The 23,881-nt window shown below is 47.5% G+C and overlaps 1 protein-coding gene across 1 annotated transcript in view; it reads left to right on the forward strand.

Moving 5' to 3' along the window:
- The window catches only part of GNAO1 (G protein subunit alpha o1), a 92,023-nt gene extending 71,515 nt beyond the window's left edge, over positions 1-20,508 (forward strand). Inside the window, exons 4-7 of the mRNA XM_014307733.2 lie at positions 1,517-1,645; positions 2,356-2,485; positions 10,600-10,753; positions 14,306-20,508. Of these exons, the coding sequence (XP_014163208.1) occupies positions 1,517-1,645; positions 2,356-2,485; positions 10,600-10,753; positions 14,306-14,493 (601 nt within the window). The 3' untranslated portion in view covers positions 14,494-20,508. The remainder of the gene's footprint in view (positions 1-1,516; positions 1,646-2,355; positions 2,486-10,599; positions 10,754-14,305) is intronic.
- Positions 20,509-23,881: the final 3,373 nt, after the last annotated feature.

The raw sequence follows: 23,881 nt of genomic DNA on the forward strand, positions 1-23,881 counted from the left end.
TCAGGCCAAATGGGATGTGCTATGGCAAGGCCAAGGAGGGGAGTTGGTTTGGTTACTCATCAGGACTAAGTCCATGTTCTGTGTTTTAAAAAAATTGCATTTAGCTAAACTGAAAGTCAAGCATAGACTCCATGGCTGTCTTGAGTGAATAGTTCCAGCTCATACCATCTCACACTCACCAGCAAACTCTTACCTGACACAACAGTCTTTTCCTTCTCTGCAACTGTGCAGCTCCTCTTAGTACTTTTTATTCTCTGCCTGTTGCACTGGGCAAAAATGCCATCTTCTGGCACCTGAATAGGTGCCCTCCTGTCCTGCCAGCATCAGGTCACCTCCTGCCCCACTGCCTCTCTGGGTGACATCCAGGCACAGGGATCAAAGGAAAAGATCACTGTTCATGCACAGTCATGCTCTATTATATTCACAATATATTGAAAGAATCTCAGAGCATTAGATTGATGCTCCTAGGGCCAGAGGTGGACATTTATGCCCTGTAATGCACATCAAACCCCTTTTAAGAGAAACTGGAGTGTCTGTGTGCCGGCTTAATGGTGGTGAGAAAGACTGTGCTGTGTGATGCAGGTCTGTGTTTATAATTCATATTAAATGGTAATCCAAATTCCTCTTTTCTTTATAAATTGTTTTTAAAATTGTCTTGAATGTGGATGGAAAACTGGATTGTGGTCATATGTGCAAAGATGTTGGGTTCCTCTACACAAACCTTTCATGCCACAAGACAGGACTTCCTACCCCAAGTTTCAGCCTAGGGAGGCATTGCCTGTGTTCATAGATTTTAAGCCTAAAGCAGAATAAAGTTACATATTTTAAACTGCCCAAGCATTTTAGAAAGCTAAATCTCCTCTCTGTTCCTCCAAAGCCCCAGTTTGTACTCCCAGATTATCACCATTTAAGTGGAGTCCTGGATTCTCTCCAAGAGCTGCATCTCGTGCAGCCCCAGCCCTGTGCTGGGTTTTGAACTGAAGCAGTGACTCACCTGTGCAGATTCATCTCCTTTCATCTGAGCTGATTGAAAGCCAGGCCTGGCATGGCCCTCCTTCCTTCCAGCACAGAGAGGCATGGCCAAAGGGGACTGGACCTGTGTGTTCTGGGAGCAAGACCTGTATGCTGCAGCCTCTTATCTGAATAAACCCTGGCAGAAAAAGGTTTTGTGTACAGAATCCAGCACAATGGACTGATTGGGACACTTGTTCCTTGGGGAATAAAAATAGCAAGTTAATATTAAAACTGTGTATTTTCACAGATTGCAGGCAGGACCCACAACACACCATGCTTAATTTCCTGCTTTCAGTTCTCTATCAGATTTTATGCTTAGCTTACTGAGGTTTGTTTTTCCCCAGAATAGGATATTTTTTTGCTTTAGCTACAATACATTCAGCCATGAAAAATGAGATTGAAAAAGATTAATAGGAAGCTGAAGGATCCATCTGAGATTGACAAAGATTAATGTGTGTCTTATTCTTAGCTGTTTTCTTTTTCTTTTCCCTTCTTCTCTTAGCTACCTAGACAGCTTAGATCGAATTGGAGCTGCAGACTACCAGCCTACGGAGCAGGATATCCTCCGAACCAGGGTCAAAACAACTGGCATCGTAGAAACCCATTTCACATTCAAAAACCTCCACTTCAGGTTAGTCTAAAATACACTAAATTTTCAGAACAACTATTTATCACAGGGCTTTCCCATAGTTCCTAAAGAAGAAGTGGTTAAATTGCTGGTTAATGCATGTTCAGCTCCCACTGCAGAAAACACAGCATTTTGGAGGGCCAACAATATGAAAAGTTTGGCAATCCTGTCTTGAAAGTCACTGCCTGTAAGATAGAAGCTCATGGCAACTTCTTCTAACCCAAGCAACGCCTCTTTGTTGGAATGTATAATACAAGACTGACCCCCAAATCTGATCAAACCTCATAAAATGTAAAAATATTTGGCCAGACCTTTTCTCTTAAGTGGGTCGGTCACATGTAGTTAACACAACACATTGACCCTCATGATGCCATCCAGTAGAGGGAAGAGGGCACAACGACAGAAAGCCACACACAAGCAGTACTTAGAGCATATAAAAGTCAAGAGTGTGTGGTCTCCACCTCTACTGACCCTTTGGGACTCAGCATGCTGCTCAGGCTCTCCCACAGGTCCCCACATCCCTGTCTGTAACTGCTCCTCCTGGCTCTGCTCGGCTGCAGGCTCTGGAGGAGAAGACCAAGCTAGCAGTGAAAGACCCACTGCTCTGTGTTTGGAGCCTCCCAGGACCCAGGTGGTCAGAGAATGCCCAGAATGCTCAAGTTCCCTGGCAGCTAGGCAGGAGTGGGTGGTGATGGTGCTCCCCTGTGCTGCAGGCTCTTCGATGTCGGGGGCCAGCGGTCAGAGCGCAAGAAGTGGATCCACTGCTTTGAGGATGTCACAGCGATCATCTTCTGCGTGGCGCTGAGTGGCTACGACCAGGTGCTCCATGAAGACGAAACCACGGTGAGTCTAAGTGGGTCCTGGAGGCCCCAGCAGCTCTGTGTGGGACACTGCACAGCCAGCAACTCCTCAGAGATCGCCGAATGCTCCCTGGGGTGCTGCAGTAATGTGCTTTTGTCCCCTTGGCTCTGAAATCCTGGGGAGAGCTCTCCTCCTTCACCTTCTTTGGTACCGAGTCTGCATACCCAGGTAATGCTACCTTACATTAGTAAAGGCAAAGGGTTTGCTTCTCCTTTCTAGCCAACCTGTGTTCTCAAAATGCATTACAGGAACCTATAACCAGCAAGAGGATACAGCTGGGTGTATCCCTGTTTAAACAGGGAAGCAGTCAGGCTGTGGTGCAGAGGTGCAGGACAGCAGTGCACGCCTGGGGCTCAGCCTGGGAATATAACCTATTTCTTCAGGCTACAGAAATTCATTTTCCTTAGTGAGAATGGAACTGTTTAAGTCCTCAGGTAATTTGCTCTAGGAGAGATTTTATGACTTCCCACTGTGACATTAGGCTCAAAATACCATCTGGAAATAAAGCTGGTAAGAACCTGTGTGCTCCCTGGTATTAGAGTGAATTAATACAAGTGAATTGAATACACATAAAAGGATGCAGTAAGACTCATTGCTGTATTCTGACCATTCATTCAGTATGATGGAGATGCATGTTTTGGGGACAAATGACAACTGCTGTGGTGGCACCCAGTTACATTTGTCTAATGAAAAGGAATTGGAGGCCATACTCAGACTCAGTAATGATTTCATCGGTGCCCAATCTGCAACAGCAGCATGGAGTGCTTGCTCCTGCCAGCTCTGTCTTTCTGAGGCTTTTTATTCTCCTGCTGGTAAAGATGTCAGGCTTGCAGAAAGCTGTGGATGAGGATGGAATCGAGAGAAATATTGCTGTTAGGTGACATTTGTCTTGTCCCAAAAGACTAGGGGGACTGTGGTTTGTAGCCTCTGAGCCAGGTTTATGAGCTCTAGCAAACTCTTTGATGAAATCACCTGGTTGTTTGAATCATATTGATGCCAGAATTCTGGATGATATTAACACTACCAGTCACAGGACTGGTAACAGCATGAGGCTGTGTCAAGGAGAAGTTTAGACTGGAAATTAGGAAAAGGTTCTTCACCCAGAGTGTGTTTAGGCACTGGAACAGGCTCACTAGGGAAGTGGTCACAGCACCAAGCCTGACAGAGTTCAAGAAGCATTTTGAAAATGCTCTCGGGCACATGGTGTGACTCTTGGGGTTGTTCTGTGCAGAACCAGGACTGGATTGGATGGTCCTTGTGATTCTGTGATCATGACTGTGTCTCCCTCCATACTGACTGAGACACTCTACATCCTGTCATGTCCACTTTTTTATAATCCCCAGTTGTCTCCTCCCTCTGACCCTGATACGTTGAAGGATGCTCAGCCCTGTAGGATTTACTGGGAAGGAACCAAAATCTCCTGACATGATTTGACAAATCCAGCCATTAGCTCAACACTATAGAGCTCTGCAACTGGGCAGCAAAATCAGCCAGGAGACACAGAAGAACACAGAGGGAGAGGGAAGGTCCAGGAGCAGGGAGCAAAGCTGTGATATGAGCAGAGAGCAAGGTGCTCTGTAAGTATAGCTTGGATTGTGACACCCAAATTGTGAAGCCAAAGGCAGCATTTAATACAGGTCACCTTTGGGTGCCCATCTACACAAGTCAGAGCCTGTGATTCAAAGCCAGGGAGCACAGAATGGAATGGCCTGAATGCCAATGCCATTTTTTAAATGTCAGCCTTTACTGTGCTGCTCTGAACTGGAGGTTAGAGCATCTCTCCTGGGGAGAGCCCTGCCAGTGATTGTCCCTCACCCAGCACCACCCCAGAGCCAGCTCAGCCTGCCCCCTGAAGTGCCACGCTGCAGAAACTGGGAATTATGCATCTCCAACTTTCCCTTTGCAGCAGGAGAGCAGCCTGGTGCAGCTCTGGCACAGCACTGACATTTGCTTGCTATTTCAGTCCCTGTTCACAGCACATTTTGGGGGATGCTGAGCAACAGGAGGGCAGAGGCAGCTGCTGCTCATTTACACATTCGGCGTAAATGGCAAAAGCATTCGGCATCGCCGGCAGGACGCCCCTGCCTAACCCACATAAACAGCCCTGAGCAAGGCCAGTGCACAGGGAAAAACAGTGGTGTTGGATCTTGCCTGCCCTATTGTATCCCCATCACAAATGGCAGGTGGAAAATGTAGCACCCACAGACCCTGGCCCCTCCCAGGTGATCCGAAGGGGAAGCAAACACTTCCCCCGAGCGTTTGCCCCCTCCTTGGCAATGTGGTGCCTCCCCAAAAGCCCAGCAGTAAAGCAGCATCTCCTCCTCAGTCAGCTGGTTTGCTGTCTGCATCCGTCACATCTGCCGGCTTGCATGACGTCAATCAGCTTCTATTGCTTCTCACTTGGAACACACAAAGAGGAGGCAGCTGAGAAAGTGAGCTGGATGCTGCTCCTCCAGCTTCATTTTTTAGGGACACTTACTACACTGGCAGCTGTGTTGAGCCACTGAAGGTTTGGGGGCTGTACAGATGTCTCCATGAGTATGAAAGGACTTGGAGAGAGCTTTCATTGCTGGCATGAAGCCATGAGAGAGAAAGAACCTGACTGCATATCAGGGTCCAAAAAACTCCTTCCAAATCTGGGTGCATGTAGAGAATGGCTTTTCCTCTTGCACTCAGCACCCTGTTGTCAACGAGCACAAGATTTCACAGGTGCTTTTTGCACTTCTGTAAGTCAAACCACACTTCAGGTGGGGAAAACTGCATTTCAGATGCAGTCAGCATCACGTGGACCAGGGACAGGCTCACCTTGGTAAGCTCCAGGTGGGACAAGTGTAGGGTCAGCTTGTGTCACTAAAAAAAGCTCACAAACAGGTTTATTGTGAATCCTTTCCAAAGAGCTGGTTAAACAAGGCTGGGTGAAGCACTCTCTGACCTGTCCCTGCCCTTAAAATTCAAACCCAGCTCTATGCTTGTAAAGTTGTTTTGTGGGTTACTGTGCTCTTTGTTTTAAAAGACTGAGCACCCACCCTCCAGCAGCAGCTAAAACAAGATCATTGCATTTGAAGCTGTCTCTGCTTCTTAAGGGCAGGCAGTCTTTTATAAGGGATGTATTTTCTCTCTAATTCTCTGTCACAAAGAGCCACTCAGCAGGAGTCAAGGAAAGCAAGTACTCCCCTATGTCCAGATCAGAAAGACATAAAGAAAATAAAGACAACTTTCTGCATCTGTGTTTTTTAGGCCCATACACCCGTAAAGATCACACTTTTCACAGAAACTCCCAGTACTGCTGAATCCAACTTCTCCCGTTGCTTCCAACACCTTATGCTGCTGTTGGCAAATCTAAACTGTGTCCCTGTGTGCCCAGCCCCCAGGGGAGAGGAACAAGGCATGAGAGAGATCCAAGCAATGCCTTCATCAGTCTCACTGCTGCCAGCCATAGCCCAAGCCTAAGCTCATGTGGCAAAACAGTACCCAGCCCATCCAACACACAAGGCACTGCCCTCAAGGTATTACAGCTGCCTGTGCCTTTACCAAGCCCTTCACAAGGACCTGCCAGGCTCTCTGCCATATTTGTACACAGTGGGAGCATCCTGCTTTAACTGGCAGAACACCTCCCTGGATTATGTCTTTGCACAACAAGGCTGTTTCGTTTCATTTGTGACTGATCTTTTTGTTTCATAAGCTGAAGTTACAGAAGGAAAAGCCTCAGCTCTGTAATCTGGGAAGAGAGAGGGACAGTCATATCACTCAGTAAAACTAGAGAAGATGATTCACAAAGGTAGATTTCCATTGTTCTTTCTAAATAGAATTCCTAATGGCATTTTTTTAAAACAGCAATGGAATGGGACCTGCCATGGGAACTGAGACTATCCTCTGTTTTTTTACCTTACAAATTCAAAGGAGTCATGGCAAGAGAGGGAGATGTTGATGCTGCACATTGCTGCCTCTGGAGCTAAGATATTTAGGTCAACCATATCTAGGCAAGACATGCAAGTGTTGTTTGTGTCCCTGTTGGTGAGGATGGGATGGGTGGGAGGCTCTGTGCTGGTAACCCTTGGTGCATTAGTGTTGGCCTCTTGGTTTGTATCACACTGCATGACCTGGTTACTGTGCTCTCTCTGCTGTCATTGGACAAGGAAAATGGAATTGCAGCGCTCAGAAATTGCCTTAGGAGTGACAAAGCAAGGCAAAGTGGCTTGGACATCTTAGGAAATATAAGCAGGAGAGGGAATATGGAGTTGCCGTGCTTAGGATAACCATCAGTGTCCTTACAGTTCATGTGACAGCTAGCACTTAATCACCAAGGAAAACAGAAAATATTGAATCAAGTGGGTGTTGCAGAAGACACCAGGTCTCCTCTCATGCTCTGGTAAAAAAAAATATGGTTTTTGTAAGTGTGTTTATGCCTGGGCAGAGTCTTGACTGTCATGCTGAGTGAAAAGCTGTTTGCTCTTCACATCAGTGATGGCTGGGCCATGACATCTGATCTCAGCTATGAGCAACTCTGTCTCTTGTCCTGTGCAGGAGAAGTTAACTGGACTTTCAATATGCATGGGTGAGTGGTTACTCCTGTGCAACATGGTTCTTGGAGCTACTTTTCTTGTTGGGGTACGAAATATTTGCCAGTGTAAGGATTTAAAATACCAATTTTGAAATAGGAAGTGACATTAAGAAATCAATGTCTGAAGAGCTCTTCCCTTAATAAGAGACCCAACATAAAGTGAGAAAAAGCAGCATGATGGGTCCAAAAGCAGGTGAAATAAATTGTGTCACTTCATCTAAAAGTATGAGGAGCGTAATCTTTAGTGCCTCCTAGCAGAATAGGCACATCTGGTCCATCACAGCAGAAAGGGGCCCCAGCCAAGTTCTAAGGGACTAAAGTGATCTTCCACTGTGGATTTACTGGGAGGAGGGGGATGATATGGGAGATTTAACTTCTTATTCCTCCTTCAGCAGCAGTCTGTCCTTTTACATATGGTACCCAGACACTGCTTCCTCATCCTTGCCTCTGCACCTGGGTCTGCCTGAGCTGTTGCAGGGCTCCTACAAACATCTATTGAACTAGTAACAGTTGGGGAGGGAAAGGAAAGGGAAATAGTGAGGATTCCTGATGCTGGCCAGCACCAGGACAGCTTGTGTCCATGCATGGGCTCCCAGAAGCCCTCCTGGAATGCAACATGGCATCCCATACGGCATTCAGGTATGGCAACAGAAGCATCCATGCCTGCTCACCAGAATATTGCTCTGCACCTTTGCCACACACAAAAAGCAATTTATGGCTTTTGAATAACATCATCTTCTGGCTTTGGAATAATGTCATCTTCTCTTTAGTGGTGGGGAAGAAAAGGTGGATTTTAAGACTAAAACATTTCCCACATAAATAAGGATGAGTGGGCAGAGTAGTGCATTATGTTTACTTGTCTGACTGGCAAAGCTGGAGGAAAAATCAACATGTAGAGATCAGAAAGCCAGGTCAGACAGCCTTAGGAAGCTTTGGACCTTGTTTCTGGAATCTGAAAGGAATAGAGGTCATTCAGTGTAACCCTCATGTTGTAGTGGGATGTATTGGTTTGTGCTGTGTGTATATGATTCTGTGATTCTATATTCTGGTTACCACTGAACACTAATAGTCACTATTTGTTGGGAAAACAGTCTCATCTCCTAATGTGCACTAATGCAAACTGATCAAACTGGACCAGAGAAGTAGGAGGACTTCTGCAGGATCCTTACCTAGTCGTACAACTGTAGAAAAGTTGGCTTCACCTAACCATGAAGCCAGCTCAGAAGTCCTCAGCTTCTGTTTCTTAGACAAACCCGATGTCACCCGTGGAGCTCCCCATGCCATGAAGAGCAGTTCCAGCCTTCTGCTCTCCACCAGGGCTGTGCAGTGTGGTGGCCATGGCACGAGGCTGCCCAGGTGGCTGATGGCTGCTGTGGGTTTAGCCCACAAGCAGCATTCCCATGTTTCTCCACACTTTAATTTAAATCAGCAAGAATTATAAAAATGTCATTTAAAATGTTCTGTGAGGGACCCTGCTTAAAAAGATGGTTAATTGTACTCAGTTTTTGTTCTCTGACCACGTTCCACTTCATTCTCTCCTCCCAAAGGCTTTGGGTCTCCAAGGATCTCCTGCACAAAACCTTTGTACACCAGGTTTCTACATGGTTACAATTTTGGCACTACAAGTAGCAAAGGGGAGCATTGCTCCAGGGACTCCCACAGCAGCCAGTACCAAATGGGTTAGCAAAAACCAGCCCACAGGCACAGGATGATCCAGATAAGCGACGTGTTGCAACTGAGACCCAATGAGCAAATGCATTTTTACGTTTGTGTGTGATTGCGTCATCCCTGTGTGTCGATACAAATGGTGGGGAAATGTGCGGTCATTCAAGACAGGGCACAGCAAATCCCATGTGTCCTGTTTCACTCTGGGCTGAATCAGATGTTTCTTTCATCTATTGAGCTTCTTCTATCTATATAAAACATTCAGTAGACGCTAAAACATATCAATGAAAAGAAATGTGTTAATCAGTGAAGTGCTGGGCTCAACTTTATGCCAGCACAGGTGTGAAATGGAGTGGGAGAGGGGTGAAGGCCCCCAGCTGACTCATGTACCACTCCACATTCCCAAATCCAGGGCTGGGGGGAACAGGACATGCTGCACCCACCCCAAAAACCCTCCCGTGCAGCCCTGTTCTCTCCAGTGTTCCTGTGGTGATGGCTGTAACTGGTTTCTTACACGCACTGGCGGGTTTGGGGAGTGCAGTCCCAAGGAGATCCCGCTGGAAAAGCCGAGGAGCCGGTCTGGTCTGTACCATGCTTTGCCTTTGACAACCCCTGACTCTTGGGTGTGCTTCATCCTCACCGCGCCTGCTCTCTGCGCTCCCCGGCTCCCGGCTGAGAGACGGCCACGCGACCGGCGTGCGCGCTCCGGCGTCGGCCTCGGCGCCAAACGTCGCCAGCCTCGGCACCTCCACAGCTTTTCCTCGGCCGTCTGACCTTATCTAGCCAAACAAAGGCCAAAAAATGAGCATTTGAGAGACCAACCAAATTTGGCAGGTATGAAGCTTCTCTTGAACCAAGAAAAAAAAAAAAAGAAAAACCAAATTGGGAGTTGAAAGCAGCGGGGAACATGACACTTGGTTGACTTTGCCGTGAGCTCTTTCCACCACCATAAACCCATGTGGCAGACTTTGCAACTCTCTAACTGGTCTGGTTTTTCCATTCCTCTTATCGCTCTCCTTTTCCGTGTCCTTTTTTTGCATGACCTATAACCAAAAAGCTGACTTCTCGTTGTGCGTACATTTGGATGTATGGCTCTTCTGCTAATCTTCTTCTTGAAGCATGAGCTAACACCAGTGGTAGCTGCCTGACTTCTAGTCTGGTTGTTCTTAGATGTTCTTTGTTATGTTTTTCCTTTTTATACTATTTTCTCTTCCTTTTTCACTTTTTTCTTCTCTACAAGACACTTTCTGTTGAGCTGTCTTCCAAAAGAACTAAAACAAAAAAGTTTTAAAATTAAAAGCGCAACAACAGAAAACACTAAACAAAATAACAAAACCAGTCAAAGGTCACGGCAAGGTCATTTCCAAAATTATGTCACCTTGATGTCTGCTTCCAACTCTAGATTAATTCAAGGATCTACCAGTCCTTGGTTAATGTAACCAGTTGTGTGCCGCGCACATTCAAGAAAGTGGAAAAAACATTTTAGAAAAATTACTGAAAACATTTTAGAAAATCTGCATGAGCTACACCAACACATAAATCTGATCAAAGGGCAAAAATAATTCTCCATCCATGCATGGTGCATGATGATTTCTATGAGCTGGGATCCTGTAAATTAATGTTATGCAAAATCAAAACAGCTCTGTATTGTTAAATGCCCTTAAGTTACTAATTGTATGTCAAATGTAATAGGGACTGCATCTGTGTATGTATATGTTCAGCTGTATGTATACATAAATTTATTATGTATATTGTAGATTTTCTTTTTTGTTGCTTTCCTCCTTAATTTAGTTGTTTTAGATTTCTCTACATGTTGAACATCCCTGGGTCGCTGGCTTTGGCCTGATGTGGTTTTTCCTTTCTATTGCAGAACCGCATGCACGAGTCTCTGAAGCTTTTTGACAGCATCTGCAACAACAAGTGGTTCACAGATACATCTATCATCCTGTTTCTAAACAAGAAGGACATATTTGAGGAAAAAATTAAGAAATCTCCACTGAGTATCTGCTTTCCTGAGTACACAGGTAATGAGAAATGTGGCTGTACAGGAGTGCTTAGCAAAGGGCCCACAGAGCTCTCCCCAGCCAGGCTGATGCTGTAGTGTATCACAGGCAACAAGGCTAAAGATGCAGAGCTAGAGAGAAAGAACCCCTCTGCAGTTCCTGGACACTTTCTCCACTTCCAGGCACTGTGGGCTGTAGAATCATCATGATCCTGGAAACATTCATGTCCAGGCTGGATGGGGCTCTCAATCAACATTACCTGGTTGAAGATGTTCCTGCTCACTGCAGAGGGCTTAGATTAGATGACCTTTAAAGATCCCTTCCAACCCAAACCATTCTATGATGCCATGATCAGCCCTCCAGTATGCAGACAGGAGGTCTCACAGCTTGGCTGCTTCAGCTCAAGCAGCACATTTTCATCACAGCAGTTGAAGAGTCCCCAGTTTTGCTCTCAGGTTTGTCGACATCAAGCATCTGGACAAGAAAACACTTCCAGTTAAATGAAGGTAGAAAACAAAGTGTTTCATATTTGATCTTCCCACACCTCATAACCCATAGTACAGGCAGAGGAGAGCCACAGTGAGCTGTGCCCTGAGCTTGGCTGGGGAGAAGGAGGCCTTGGTGATCCGTGGGGCTGAGAGCAGGAGCTCTGGGATGGGCAGTGTGCGAGAACCCCCTGCCCCTGCTGCCTGCCTGGCATCTGACCCACTAATGATGGGAATACATCACCCATGCAAAGGCTGCAGCTGCACCCTGCTGCTTCCCTCTGCATCTCCCAGCTTCCACAAACCCTCATTACCATTCTGAGATGGCACAAAAATAAACTTTCATCGTCATGAATTATTTAAACTCACCGGAGACATCCAGATGAATCAAGCCGACAGACAGAGAAGCCAATCTCTTTGTCAGGAAACACAGTTGTGAACCAGGAGCACCAGGAGTGTCACAGTTCTGGGCAGGCCAACAAATTATTAACCAGAGCTTCTTATCTCTGAGCACTTGATTTTTCACTGTGAATAGACAAAAGTGATCCCTCATTGCTGCTTTGGGCTGAATGGTCTGTGGCCATGGAGCTGAACAACTCCAGCTGAATTCAGAACATCTGCAGGCTTCCTCTCCAGGGAAGATTTTGGTGTTTGTCACACCAGCACATTTCAGCCATCTAGTCATCTGCTTGGTCCAGACAGAACCAACAGATTCCCAACATATTTGTCTGAAAAGATCTAATCATGGAAATTTCAGTCTTTACAGCTGAGCTCACAATAATGCCTAGCCCAAATTTTCCTGGTTGCAAATTAGATTGCTGCTTTTGATGGCTTGTAGAGCAGCTCATCACCATCTTCTTTATAGCAGTACTTGTCTATCCTGGATGGTTTCTGTCATGCCTCTTCCCTTCCCTTTTCTCAGTGAAGCAAACCTTCACCTCTCACTCCTTCCTGATCACATTTTGTGCCCCTGGTTTTGTAGATCTTCACTGCTGCCTCCCAGAAACCTCAGTCTGAAATAACATTCTCACAGAACCCCTGATGTCAGAGAGACAGAACAAGAAGGAATGTGATTTTTTTTATTCCTTCCCAAGCTATCCCAGCCCAAGAGGGAAGTTCATGGGGGAAGCAGACATTCATACACATGGAGCCAAGCTCTTGGCTGATTAAACAGAGGAAAACAAAGCTTCTCTCTGGAGCATTTCAGCCACAAGTGAACCAAACCAAACTTCCCCAAGTCTCAGGGCACCCCAGAGGTGCCCTAATTTCTTCATGATGCTTTTCTGGAAGCTGGGAGTTCTCACAATACCAGAGACCCTCAATAGATCTCCTGTCTCTCTTGTGCCATCAGAGAGGGCAGGAAGTCTGACTGCTGAAAGTCCTTTTACTGATCCAACAGGGATCTGAGGTGAGGAGTTATCTCACCCAGGTGTTCAGCAATGCTGTTGCAAGTTAGCTGTGCTGCTAACATTCAGCCCAGGCTCTAGATCCAAGCACACATTCAGTCTGCTCGTCCCTGTTTTGCTGGCCACAGCCCACAGGATGAAACTCTCGTGGCCTCATGAAAAAGCAACATTATTAGAATGTTGCCCTGGAGTTTAAAAGAATTATTTTATAAAAGCCTATAAACTGAACAAGCAGACTTTCAACATCACAAGTAGGTTCCACAAAATGCTTTTAATGAAATGAAATTTCTGATGTCCATTAGTTCTGCTGACAGGGAATTATTAGAAGACTGCATCCACAAATTTGCCTGCTGTTTTCTGGAGCACTATTTCCATCCCCTTAATTCACTCATGCTTTTAACTAATCCACAATACTTAGTAAAGCAGCAGCAGAATCCACAGCTTGATTTAAACCAAGCTAGCATTAGTGATTCCCTGCTCTCCTAGACAGAATCAAGCATCTAAATCCTCATGTGTTTGAACAACCAACTTCCTGTTCATAAAATAACCTCCTGCTTGTGCTCAGCAAGTGGAACTGATTCTTTACACAGCTCTCCATGCAAGAATCTGCTCCCAGAAAAAACTTTGCTTCTCTTACTTCACATTTATTCTCAAGTTCCACAATCTTCATGAATTTGTGTCTTCCCCTAGCAGTGCATGTGTGTGCAAGTGGGATTTCCCAGAGCAGCTGCCTTCCACCACAGCACATCTCCAGCCCCAGTAAGCTTCTCTCTAGCAAATAACAGCATTTCCCATCAGTAAAGCATCATGGAGAGAAAGGCACTCAAAAGCAGTAGCACTTTTACTGTTGTGGAGCCTTTTGGGGTCAGGCAGTGCCTGGCAGTGCCAACCAGAGCCTTCATCAGCCTTAAGGAGGTGCCCAAAAAGAGCTGGGTCAGAGCTGGCCAGAGGAGAAAGGATCTACTCATTTGCATGACTTCTTCTAAGCTTTTTTTAACACAAAATTTGAGGGTTAATGAGGTTCGGTACAGATATCTCTATATATGAACACAAGAAACTCCTCACAGTGTGATTTTAGTCATGGCTGTAGCAGACAGTACTGCAATCCTAATTCCCTTTTAAAAAGGGACATTGCATATCAGTCTTTTTGTTGGGATTTGGGTTTTTTTTTGAGAAAAGCCCATTTTGCCCTGTAACAGAGGCTGGATCTTTTCATGTCCCTTTCTCTTAATCATTTAGGGAAAGGAGGGCACAGCTACCAATACTGCCCTCAATTCATGTTAACTCTTCCATCAAAAACTGAAGCTTTAATAAAAAAAAATCTAAAAAAGGAAAAAACTAAGCCTTTTCCCTAGGTCAAGCACTTACTGCATTTCTTCTATTTTTTGTCACCACGATGTGGAATTTCTTCCATCAGCCTGTTTAACACTCAGCTCCCTCATCTATTTCATCTCTATAAACAGCAACTCAGAATAAAAATACAGCTGAGCTGACAGTCAGGGAGCATCTCCTGCCTGGCAGCAATCCTGGCTGGTAGCAGTGCCCATCCCCGAGATGGAGAGAGGGCACCTGGGCTGCAGCAGCTCCCACATCCCACAAGGGCTGTTTGCAGGCACCCTGCAGGTTCCAGGTGACGCGGTTGCTTTAACCTTCTGTTTCTCCTTTCCCCTGGCTCTCTGCAGGCCCCAACGCTTTCACGGAGGCGGTGGCGTACATCCAGACCCAGTACGAGAGCAAGAACAAGTCGGCCAACAAGGAGATCTACACTCACATCACCTGCGCCACCGACACCAACAACATCCAGTTCGTGTTCGACGCGGTCACGGACGTCATCATCGCCAACAACCTGCGGGGGTGTGGACTCTACTGAAGGCCCTCCTCCTCCTCCTCCTCCTCCTCCTCCTCCTCTCCTGGCACCGCCCGGAGCATCCTCCGCTCCCGCGGACAGGTCCTCCCTTTCCTTGGTTTTTCCTCCTCAGAAGATGACAAGGAAGAAATGCATAATTCCCTCCTCCTGTCCCAGAAAACTCTGCAGCAGCAAGTTCTGCTTTCCCCAGACCCATTTTATTTTATTTTGGTTCATTTTTTGGTTCATTCCCTTGCTGCCCCATTCTACTCCTCCGTTCCAATTCACAGTGTTGTGCAGGGAGCTAACGCATTTCCCACGAAGTGCATTTCAACTGCCAAAAGACAAAAATACTTCAGTTTTAAAGAGAGAAGAAAATCAAAGCCTTAAAATACTGGTCAGGAACAGTGTAGTTTGGAACCAAAACTTTTCTTTTGCCTTGAAAATTAAGGGATATTGTTCATTCTCCTGGTTATTTGCCTTTTTTTAAAAACACTAGTCCATTGGGAAGTGCTAAATACAACCTGATCATTTTGAGGGTACCTTACAGCTCCAGTTCTGACCCCAAAGCTGGAGGGTTTGGTGTTAAATGCAGCTACCATAGCTTGGATTTGTACATTCTCCTTTTTTCCAGACAGCTATTTGAACAAGTAAAACAGCCATATCGAGTTCTGCTGGTGTCGAGTAACAGGGACACAGTAACAAATCTACTAAGCCTTGTCTAAAAGCATTCATTACTGGTAGCAGTTTTACCTCAAGTTTTTCAAAATTAATGATAAAATTGATCTAGTGGTTGCTGTAACCCATTTCTGAGGCACTTCCATGGAGGCCATGGAGGCACTGGGCTGGGACCCCTGGAGTGTAGGCAGTGAAGATGCCCCAGGAATGGTGTCCTGATGGAGACTCCACACTCAGTGGCATCCTGACAAGGAATCCAGCCTGGGGACCTTTCCCACAGCACCTCTCAGCCTTAGTGATTCAGCAGAGGTGGTGCTCCTGCAAACACACAGCATCACTTTCCAAACTTCAGCCTTGAAATGCTGGGGAGCACAAAAAATATTTAGCCCTGGCTTCTTGTAGGCAGAGTCTGAACATCAAGTGCCTGAGATAGGAAAGATGCTTTGGGAAGGCTCCCTGTGCTTGAGCAGCAGCAAAGTGTGCAAGAACCTCATGGCCCTTCACTGCCCCTTGGGCATCTGAACCCCTTGAGAAGCACAACCTGGTGCTCTGAGCCTCCTTGGCTGAGCACAAGCCAGTGGCTTTCCTGTGTCACCTCCTGCCTGAGCATCCCAGAGACAGCTCCAGGGTTGGTGTCTCCAGTCAGGGCATCTCTACCAGGATTGAGATGGATGGTTAACACTGGCAAAGGAGAGCAAGTGATGGAGTAGGAAGGAAAAGTGCAAGGAAAGGAAGAAGGAAGGGCATGGGAGAGTGAGAAGGATGAGGGTAGCACCCAGCACAGCAAAACTGGGGGCTCAAAGAGGACAAATGCAGGTGGGCTGAGGTTTGTGTGGCCACCACCAAGAACTCTGGGTGCTGCTGAGTCAAAGGCAGAAGGGAATGTGTGGGAATCCCACAGAAGTGGGGTGTCACCTCTGGGGACGTGGAGGGACTCTTAGAAGTCCACCCCAAAAGCTTGTTAGTTGGGTGAGACAACCACCTCTGAGGTCCCACTCAGGGCCCACCTCACCTTGGGGCAGGTGGGCAGTGTTGATCCATCCCTGCCTCTTCTCTGCCTCCCTTAGAAGTCCATTATCATGAAAAACATGAATCTTTGCACGCTGGCCAGAAGTTCAACTGTCCTCTCTTGGGAGCCTGAGCTAGGAGTGGCTTTCAGGTCTCAGGAGGTCTCTTCAGGGCTGTGGTTGAGAGGAACAATATCTCTTCTCACTGTGCCTATTTAGGTGAGATGGTGTGAGAGCAACCCCGAGCAGCACAGCCCGGAGGGGAGGGGCCAGGTGGGCATCAGTGTGCAGGAGGCAGTGACAGGAACATATGGTGGCACAGCAGGGAGAGGACAGGGGGAGAGGCTTAGGGAACGTTTTAGGAGACAAGCTGCAGAAGGGAGATGAGGCAGATTGAGGATTGAGACAGCAGGAAGGATGGGAAGAGAAGGGCACCTGGGAGCCAGAGGAGAGTCCCCATCAGGGGCTGTGCTCTGCCAGGGCAGTATTTGTGGGACATTTGTGACAAATCCCCAGCCAGGATGTGAGCAAGCAGGGAAGGCCTGCAGAGGAAAACAAGGTGTCTGTCACCCATCCAACCAGCTACAGCCCAGCATGGCTGGTAACTGCCAGTAACCCCTAGAGAGCATTAAGTGATGCATTTATTATTGTGCAGCAAGGACCTGCTGCTGCTCTGCTGGGCACTAACAGCAATAACACAACTCCCTGCCTCCCCTGCTCTGGCACAAGCCAGCACCCACCTTTCTCTTCACCATCTCAGCCTTAAAATGCCTCCAATGACATCAGCTCCTGAAAAGAGCTGGCCAAAACCAGGAGCTCCTCTCTGCTCCTCTCATGCCACAGCCCACCCACACATCTGTCTGAGCCCCAGCAGTAACATCCAGCATCCACGTGGGTGTTGTGTCAAATCAGGGCAGAAAAACCACTTACTGGTTACATTTGATACCTAAACTGTGTAACCACTGGGCCCAGAGTGATGATGGCTGGTGCTGGCAGGGATGCAGGTCTTTTATTAAGCTCTATAAGAAGAGTTTGATCAGAAGCACTGGAGTTTTGGAGATGTTCTGTTCCCACCCCTTGCTGTGACTGATGTTTTATCCAAGCAAATAAGTAACAGAAGCTGTTCCCAGGGAAGGCAGCACCACAGCAAGACTTTGTGAGCTCCCAGCATAAAGCACACAGGAATATTTTGGTAAAAACAATTTAAACTAACTCCAAACTCTGCCAAATGCAGTCAAGTGGCCAGTGCTGGCTCAGTGCACTTTTACTGCTCCCCAGGCTGGATTCAGGTAACCCATTCCCAGCTTTGGGAGGTCCAAGCCCCCTCTGCTGCTCCAGCAGGTCCCTGGCACATTGATGACCATCAACAGCTGGTGCCCCATGGGGAGAAAAGGGAGAAAAAGCAGAGGAAATGTTGCCACAAAGAGCCTCTTCTTTCATTTTCTTTGGCATATTGTGTGTCTAAAGCTTCATCTCAGCTGCTGCTGCTGACATTCCCTCCCTCACACGAGTGTCATGAGGATTCACTGACAAATGCTGGAAGCAGCCTTTGGAAGATGAAATGCTTCCAGTGTTAAACACTACTATTTCTCCTGCTTGATGGCCGCGTATAGATCTGTGTCTGCAGAGCGCCTGCCAAATCATTACTCATTGCTGCCTTCTGCATCCTCTGAAGCCCTTCCTGACAGATGTGGCTTCTGCAGGCAATCTTCTGCCCCTTGCTTTTCCTAAACACAAGCAATTCTTGCAGCAGTTGCCTAAAAAGTACCTTGAAATACATTGCCTGCTTTCAAAAGCCTTTTCTTAACAGCCCCTTGCGCTTTGCAATTGCTGTGCTCTGAATCCAGACCCTTGGAGGTGCAGAGCTGTGTTTGCAGTCTCCACATAGCAGGGATGTTGCAACTGGTACAGCTGCATCAGAAATCCTACCAGGGCATGGAGGATAGATTTTAAAAGCACAAAATGGAAACAGCTATGTATACACCCTGCTGCCCTTGAAAGCTAATGTGGGAATTTGAAAAAAAAAACAAAAAAAAAACAAAAAAACAAAAAAAAACCAAAAAACCTTTTTTGGGATGCAGAAGGTTTTTAATGACTAAGGTCACTGTTCCAGCAGCAGAAGCATCCAAGGGGTGTCAGCATTGAAAGCAGCATTAGCAACTCATGATGAGCTTCAGACAGCAGCAAAAAGAAAGAATGAAGCTCCCTGTTGGCTTGCTCCATAGTCGGTTGTGGAGCCATGAGACCACAAAAATGCAAATAGCTTCTTTATTTAAACAACAATTTCAATGAAATAGAGAAACCCACACAAGAAAAGTCTTGCAGCACTGCTGGGCCGAGCTGCAGAGCTCCTTGGGAGGATGCAGTAGCCGGGCTGGCTGGGAGAAGGAGCAATAACCATGCCCAGGGAAAGCACACACTGAAATGCAGCGCCAGGCTGCCAAAGGCAGTTGTTAATCGCCGCCGGCTGCTGAGCCCCCGCTCCCTGCCCTCCCTGCATGGCCACAGCCCCACTGCCTGCCCACAAACACTTCCAACAACATCTCTCCCAGGAGTTTGTACCGGAATTAGCTTCCTGCCTTCAGCCAGCTTTCCTGGATGGCCGGCCAGCCTGTCCCTCCATGGAGGGGACAGAGCCTCAGGAGGAGCCTGCCGTGCCGCCTCTATCAATGTGATTTTGTTTCACAGGACACTGAAAGTATTAATGAGGGCGGTCTTTAATGTACATTGAAACATATCTGGTGGGTTTAATCTAACATGGCATGAGCCCAGTGCTTGCCTGCAAGGGAACAGACCTTGTTCTCAGTCCAGGAGTGCAGTCTCCAGGAGGTCAGGATGTGACATAGAAGATGTCCTTTTGCCAGAAATCCCCATTTGCCCAGCCTCACTGCGCAGCTCAACAAGGCAGACATTGCCCCTGGGGGATTTGCAGTCAGTGCTGGGAAGGGGACCAACCCTGCACTGTTAGTTTGTTTGACATGTCCCAAGCCTTTTGTGGTCACAAAGTCTCCTGGAGCCAGGGAGAGTTGCTGAGTTCCTGGAAGAAGGCTGACCATCTGTCAAGTCAATTAGAGAAGCTTAGTTCCAGTGTGCTTGGGTGTTTTCATGGTTTGTCTTCAGGCTTACCACCAAAAACTCCACAACCATTTCCAAGGAGGCTAAAACACTCAGTGATCTGACACTGGACATGTCAAGGTCAGTAGAAGTGGTGTTACTGAGCATCACCCTGAGCACCCAGACCCATCACTCACTTGCATCCCCAGTGCACACACGAGAAAGCAGAGACATGGTCCAAGTGGCACAAAATTGCAGACCAGAGTCTTGCCTGCACCTCCCTGCAGGAGAGAGCAGGCAAACAGACCCCAAGGCTCTGAGACTGGAGGGTACTGTGTCATTTCTGAGCTCCAGTACTGACACAGGGTAATTGATGCTGACAGATATAGGTACATGACCTATATAGTTATATTGGGAATGTGGCTATGGGAAGGGACTTTGCACAGGACCACTCATTCCCCTACAAGCAGCCTGTGAGATCTTCATTTGTGTGCAAACACAAGCAAGGGCAGCCCTTAAACACTGATGCCTTAGTGAGAGGAGGACCAAAGCCTCCAGCTGGCACCCTGCAGGCAGAGGGAAAGGGAGCTGGATTCAGGAAACAGCCCCATCTCCCCAGGAGGGCAGCTCTGTTCATGGACACTGGGTGCAGTAGGCACATGGAGGAGAGACCAGGAGAGGAGGTAGAGGGGCTGGGAGCTGGCTGGATGCTCACTGCCCCAGGCCCTCTTCCACCCAGTGTCTTGGAAATTAGGACCCAGTCCTGACTGTAGTGCAGGCAATCAGCTCCAGAGCTAAAGCTGCTGCTCCAGGTGGGGAGAAGAGATCATGGCAGGCAAAACACATTTTCAGCAGTGCCTGAGTCTCACCAGCTTTTCCAGTGCTGGACCAACCTGGTGGTGCTGGGCAAGCAGATAGGATTGTTTAAGCACCAGCCATGGCCCTGTTAATTAGCCCAGTCCCTAATTTGTGCTCCTCAGCCCTGTTCCCCCACCTCCTTTTTCCCACTTCAGCTCGACAAGGGAAGAGTGACCATCACCCTGCTGCCTCTGGGCTCCTGCTCCCCAGCACATTCCCAGAGGATCACTGGAGGCCGTCACCATTTTCCTTTTGCTGGTTCCCGCTGAATCATTTCTCCTGCATGTTTGATGGCCCAAACTGTATTAACTGTAATTTTGTACGAAGAGTGACTGTCCATTGGTTTAATAGAGCATTAGTTATTGTAATAATTTATTGGCTGTTGGTAATGTATTTATTAGTTACAAAATGTTAATAAAGTGCCAGCTCTTTTCTAGTGTGAGAGTGGTTTTATTGTGTCTCCCTTGAGCGCGTCCAGCTTCTCAAACTTGTAATTTAACCTTATGGCTGCTCCACAAACACTTGCACAGCACACAGCACTACTGTCTACCAGAGCCTCATCCACCTGGAAATAAGGAATTCCAAAAAGATATAACCAAAGGATACTTCATTTTATGTAAGTATTTGGCAGGATTTTTTTTCCTTTGCTCACCAGAGGCAGCAGCAGGGCAGAGCATCCATGCTGCCCCACCCTTTCCTCCACCACATCAGTTACAAATCCTTCACAAGTCACAAGCTTTGCTTTTCCACTGTCTCTTTGTGTGAGCACAAAATCAGAAGACCCACTGCTGGTTCAATTCAGTAAATGGTGTCTTCTCCTCCTTGCAGTAGCACAAAACGTGGAGCATCCCTCCCTCCCTTTTAAACAATGCTTGAGCCAGTTTGTTCTTTTATGTTTAAACTAAAGATCTTCCATTATTTGGGGCATAATATAGAAGTAATGAACTTGAAGAAATCAAGAGAAAATCTATAAACCTCAGCAAAGGAAAATGAACCATTGCTCCTATTGACTGCACCAAATTCCAATGATGTGGCTTCAGCTGGACCCATCCTCAGACACGAATTCCCACATGGCTCATCCTATGAATCAGACAGAACTACAGGTCAGCTTTGAGAAAAGCAAATGGCTGAGAGGGAAAGGATTTTGCTTTGTGTATTGATATTGGGGATTTTTAGAACTTTCTCCAGGACAGCATCCTGCTCAGATTCTGCCTGGGTGTTCAGAACCCTGAAGTCATCAGGGTTATTTTGCCTGAATGGGAATTCTCATTTCCCTGGGCAGAAGCTTTATTTCAGCTGCTCTTCTACCAACACCATCACTTCTTTATTTAAATAAATACATGTATAGGACAACAATGGGGATGAACAAGGAAAAGCCCATCCTGATACTCCCCATGAAAATCTCAAGACCCAGCAATTTTGCAACAAACACAAGTCAAGAAGAACCACATCCTTTGGTGGCAGTTTCTGTTTTCCCTATGAATAGAGCCTTTTTTTAATTTCAAGATAAGGATCAAATTGAAGTCCCAAGGCTTTGGAAAGCGCCTGCCTGGCATCCCCAGCTACTCTTTGTCAAGGAACCGACAGTGCAATCTCGAAGCCTTTCAAGATGAAATCAGACAGCTGCTAAATTTTGCATGCAAAAGCTACCGTTGAAGTGGAGCTAATAAAATGACTCACTAATAAAACATTCATGGAAAACTCCAAAATGTGTAATTGGGTCATCATTTCATTAGCAAACACACGTGTTCTCGCGGATTTTGGTGAGTCCAGAGCCCCCTTTGCTGTGCCTCCAAAAAGGGGGCTGTGGGGGGATGTTGTGAGGGGGTGTTTGCTGCAGAAGGGTTCCCCACCCACTGCAGAGCCTTTCCAGGAGATTTCCACAAGGCTTTTGTGAGCAGCTGTGTCCCCATGTGAGCTTGAGGCAGTCGAGCCAGAACTGGGGGGCTCAGCCCCCAGCAGGGGTCACAGGGAGGGGCAGCAGCTCCAGAATTCAGGAAGCCCTGGGTTTGCACCAGGAGCTTTGCACGTTCGAGTAGAAAGGAGCTGGGTACAAACAATGAAAGGGGCACAGGGGCTTCCTGAAACGTCCCCCAAAGCTGTCAGTGGACTGGCAGGGAATGGCTTTCTGGTGATTCTAAGAGCAAGTTAATGATGGAGAAAATGCCTGGGAGCTCTTGGAGGGCCAGATCTGTCCTATCCAGTGGCCCCTTCACACTAACAGTGAGTGCACGCACCTGCATGGGAACACCCTGCTCTGTGGGGCCCTGTGGCACCCAGTGGGGCACAGGACAACCTCATCTTGCCTCCTCCTGTTCTGCTGTCTGCTCTCCACTTCTTAAGAAACTTTGGTAGCATAGGGGAAAGATTACTGTTTATGGGTTTTGTCCAAATATAAATGGAAAAAAAAATAAAAGGAAAAAAACCAAAACCAAAACTACAGCTTTTAGAAATTTACCCTTATGCTCCTACCAAAGCTTTCCCAAGCCTAAAGTCTCCCTGAAGCAGCCTGCAAGCCCAGAACTCTCAGGAGAGCTGGGAAGTGGGCTGGGAGAGGCACCTGTACTGGTTACCACCATGCTGGTTACCTCCTTGGGCCACCCAGCCACCACGGGTATTTTCAAAGCTGAGCTGAAGATTTTTCCAGGGACAGGACCTGCCCCAGCCTCTGGGCAATGCCTTGGCACTGGTCTCACTACAATGACACCACTCAGGGCCAAGTACCCTTCCAGGCAGGCCCATAGGGCCACTGTGGGATGGCCAAAGCCCCTCCTATCCCTCTCTCCATGCCAAGTGTGCCCAAGCTGCTGGCTGATGCTGTCTGTCCATCCTTTATTTTGGCTCTCCAAAGGATGCTTCAGGGGCACCCAGTCCCTGAAGAGAGACAGGGCCCCTTCCCTACTCCTTTGATGAGGCAGGGGAGGAGCAAATGACTTTTTTCTCCGCTTTGAGGTTTCAAGTGTCTGCCCTGCTAGAGAGGCCCCACAGGGCTGTGGGGGAGGATCAGCTGCAGCCCCACACCTGTCCTGGCCTCCAGCCCAAGAGGACCACAATACCCCATTTCCTCCACCTTTGTAACCAGCTCACATTTGCCACTGTCTTATTATTGAGATTATTTTTTGCTTTCTAACCATTTCAATTCACAAAAATGTTCTCCTCTCCTCTAACTCTGTCTTTGCCTTCCTCTCTCCCTTCTCTCCCTCTGTGCTCCCCTTTGCAGAACCGCATGCACGAATCTCTCATGCTCTTCGACTCCATCTGTAACAACAAATTCTTCATCGATACCTCCATCATTCTCTTTCTCAACAAGAAAGACCTATTTGCTGAGAAGATCAAGAAGTCACCTCTGACCATCTGCTTCCCTGAGTACACAGGTAGGTCCCGGGGCTGACACAGCACAGCTGCTGTGACACCCACCCTGCGCCACCGGGGCTGGGGGGACAGAGGGGACAGGGTGCCTTTGGGGGTGCAAAAGCACTGCAAGAGCACCTTCAGGAGCTGTGGTGCAGCTCCAGCACCTCACTCATGGGCTGGGGCTGCGTCCTGGTTTGGGCAGTTCTTGTGGCAAAGGTGCCCAAGCAGCTGGTGGGACAGAGAGGGGGTCAAGACAAATGGAGAGGAGATGAAACGTGCCTGAGCACAGGGAGCTGTGGAAAGAAGATTTGGCAGGAGCTGACTGGCCAGCACTGGAGCCATCCTGTTTGCTGGTGGTTCCTGGGAAGCTCCTGTGAGAGGAGGAGCTAAGACTCGTGGTCCTCCAGGCTGCATCCTCCCAGGAGTGCCTTCAAGCTGGGTGTGGCTGGGGGAGGAAAGAG

Source organism: Geospiza fortis, unplaced genomic scaffold, assembly GCF_000277835.1.
Source record: "Geospiza fortis unplaced genomic scaffold, GeoFor_1.0 scaffold97, whole genome shotgun sequence".
In the NCBI taxonomy this organism is placed as follows: domain Eukaryota; kingdom Metazoa; phylum Chordata; class Aves; order Passeriformes; family Thraupidae; genus Geospiza; species Geospiza fortis.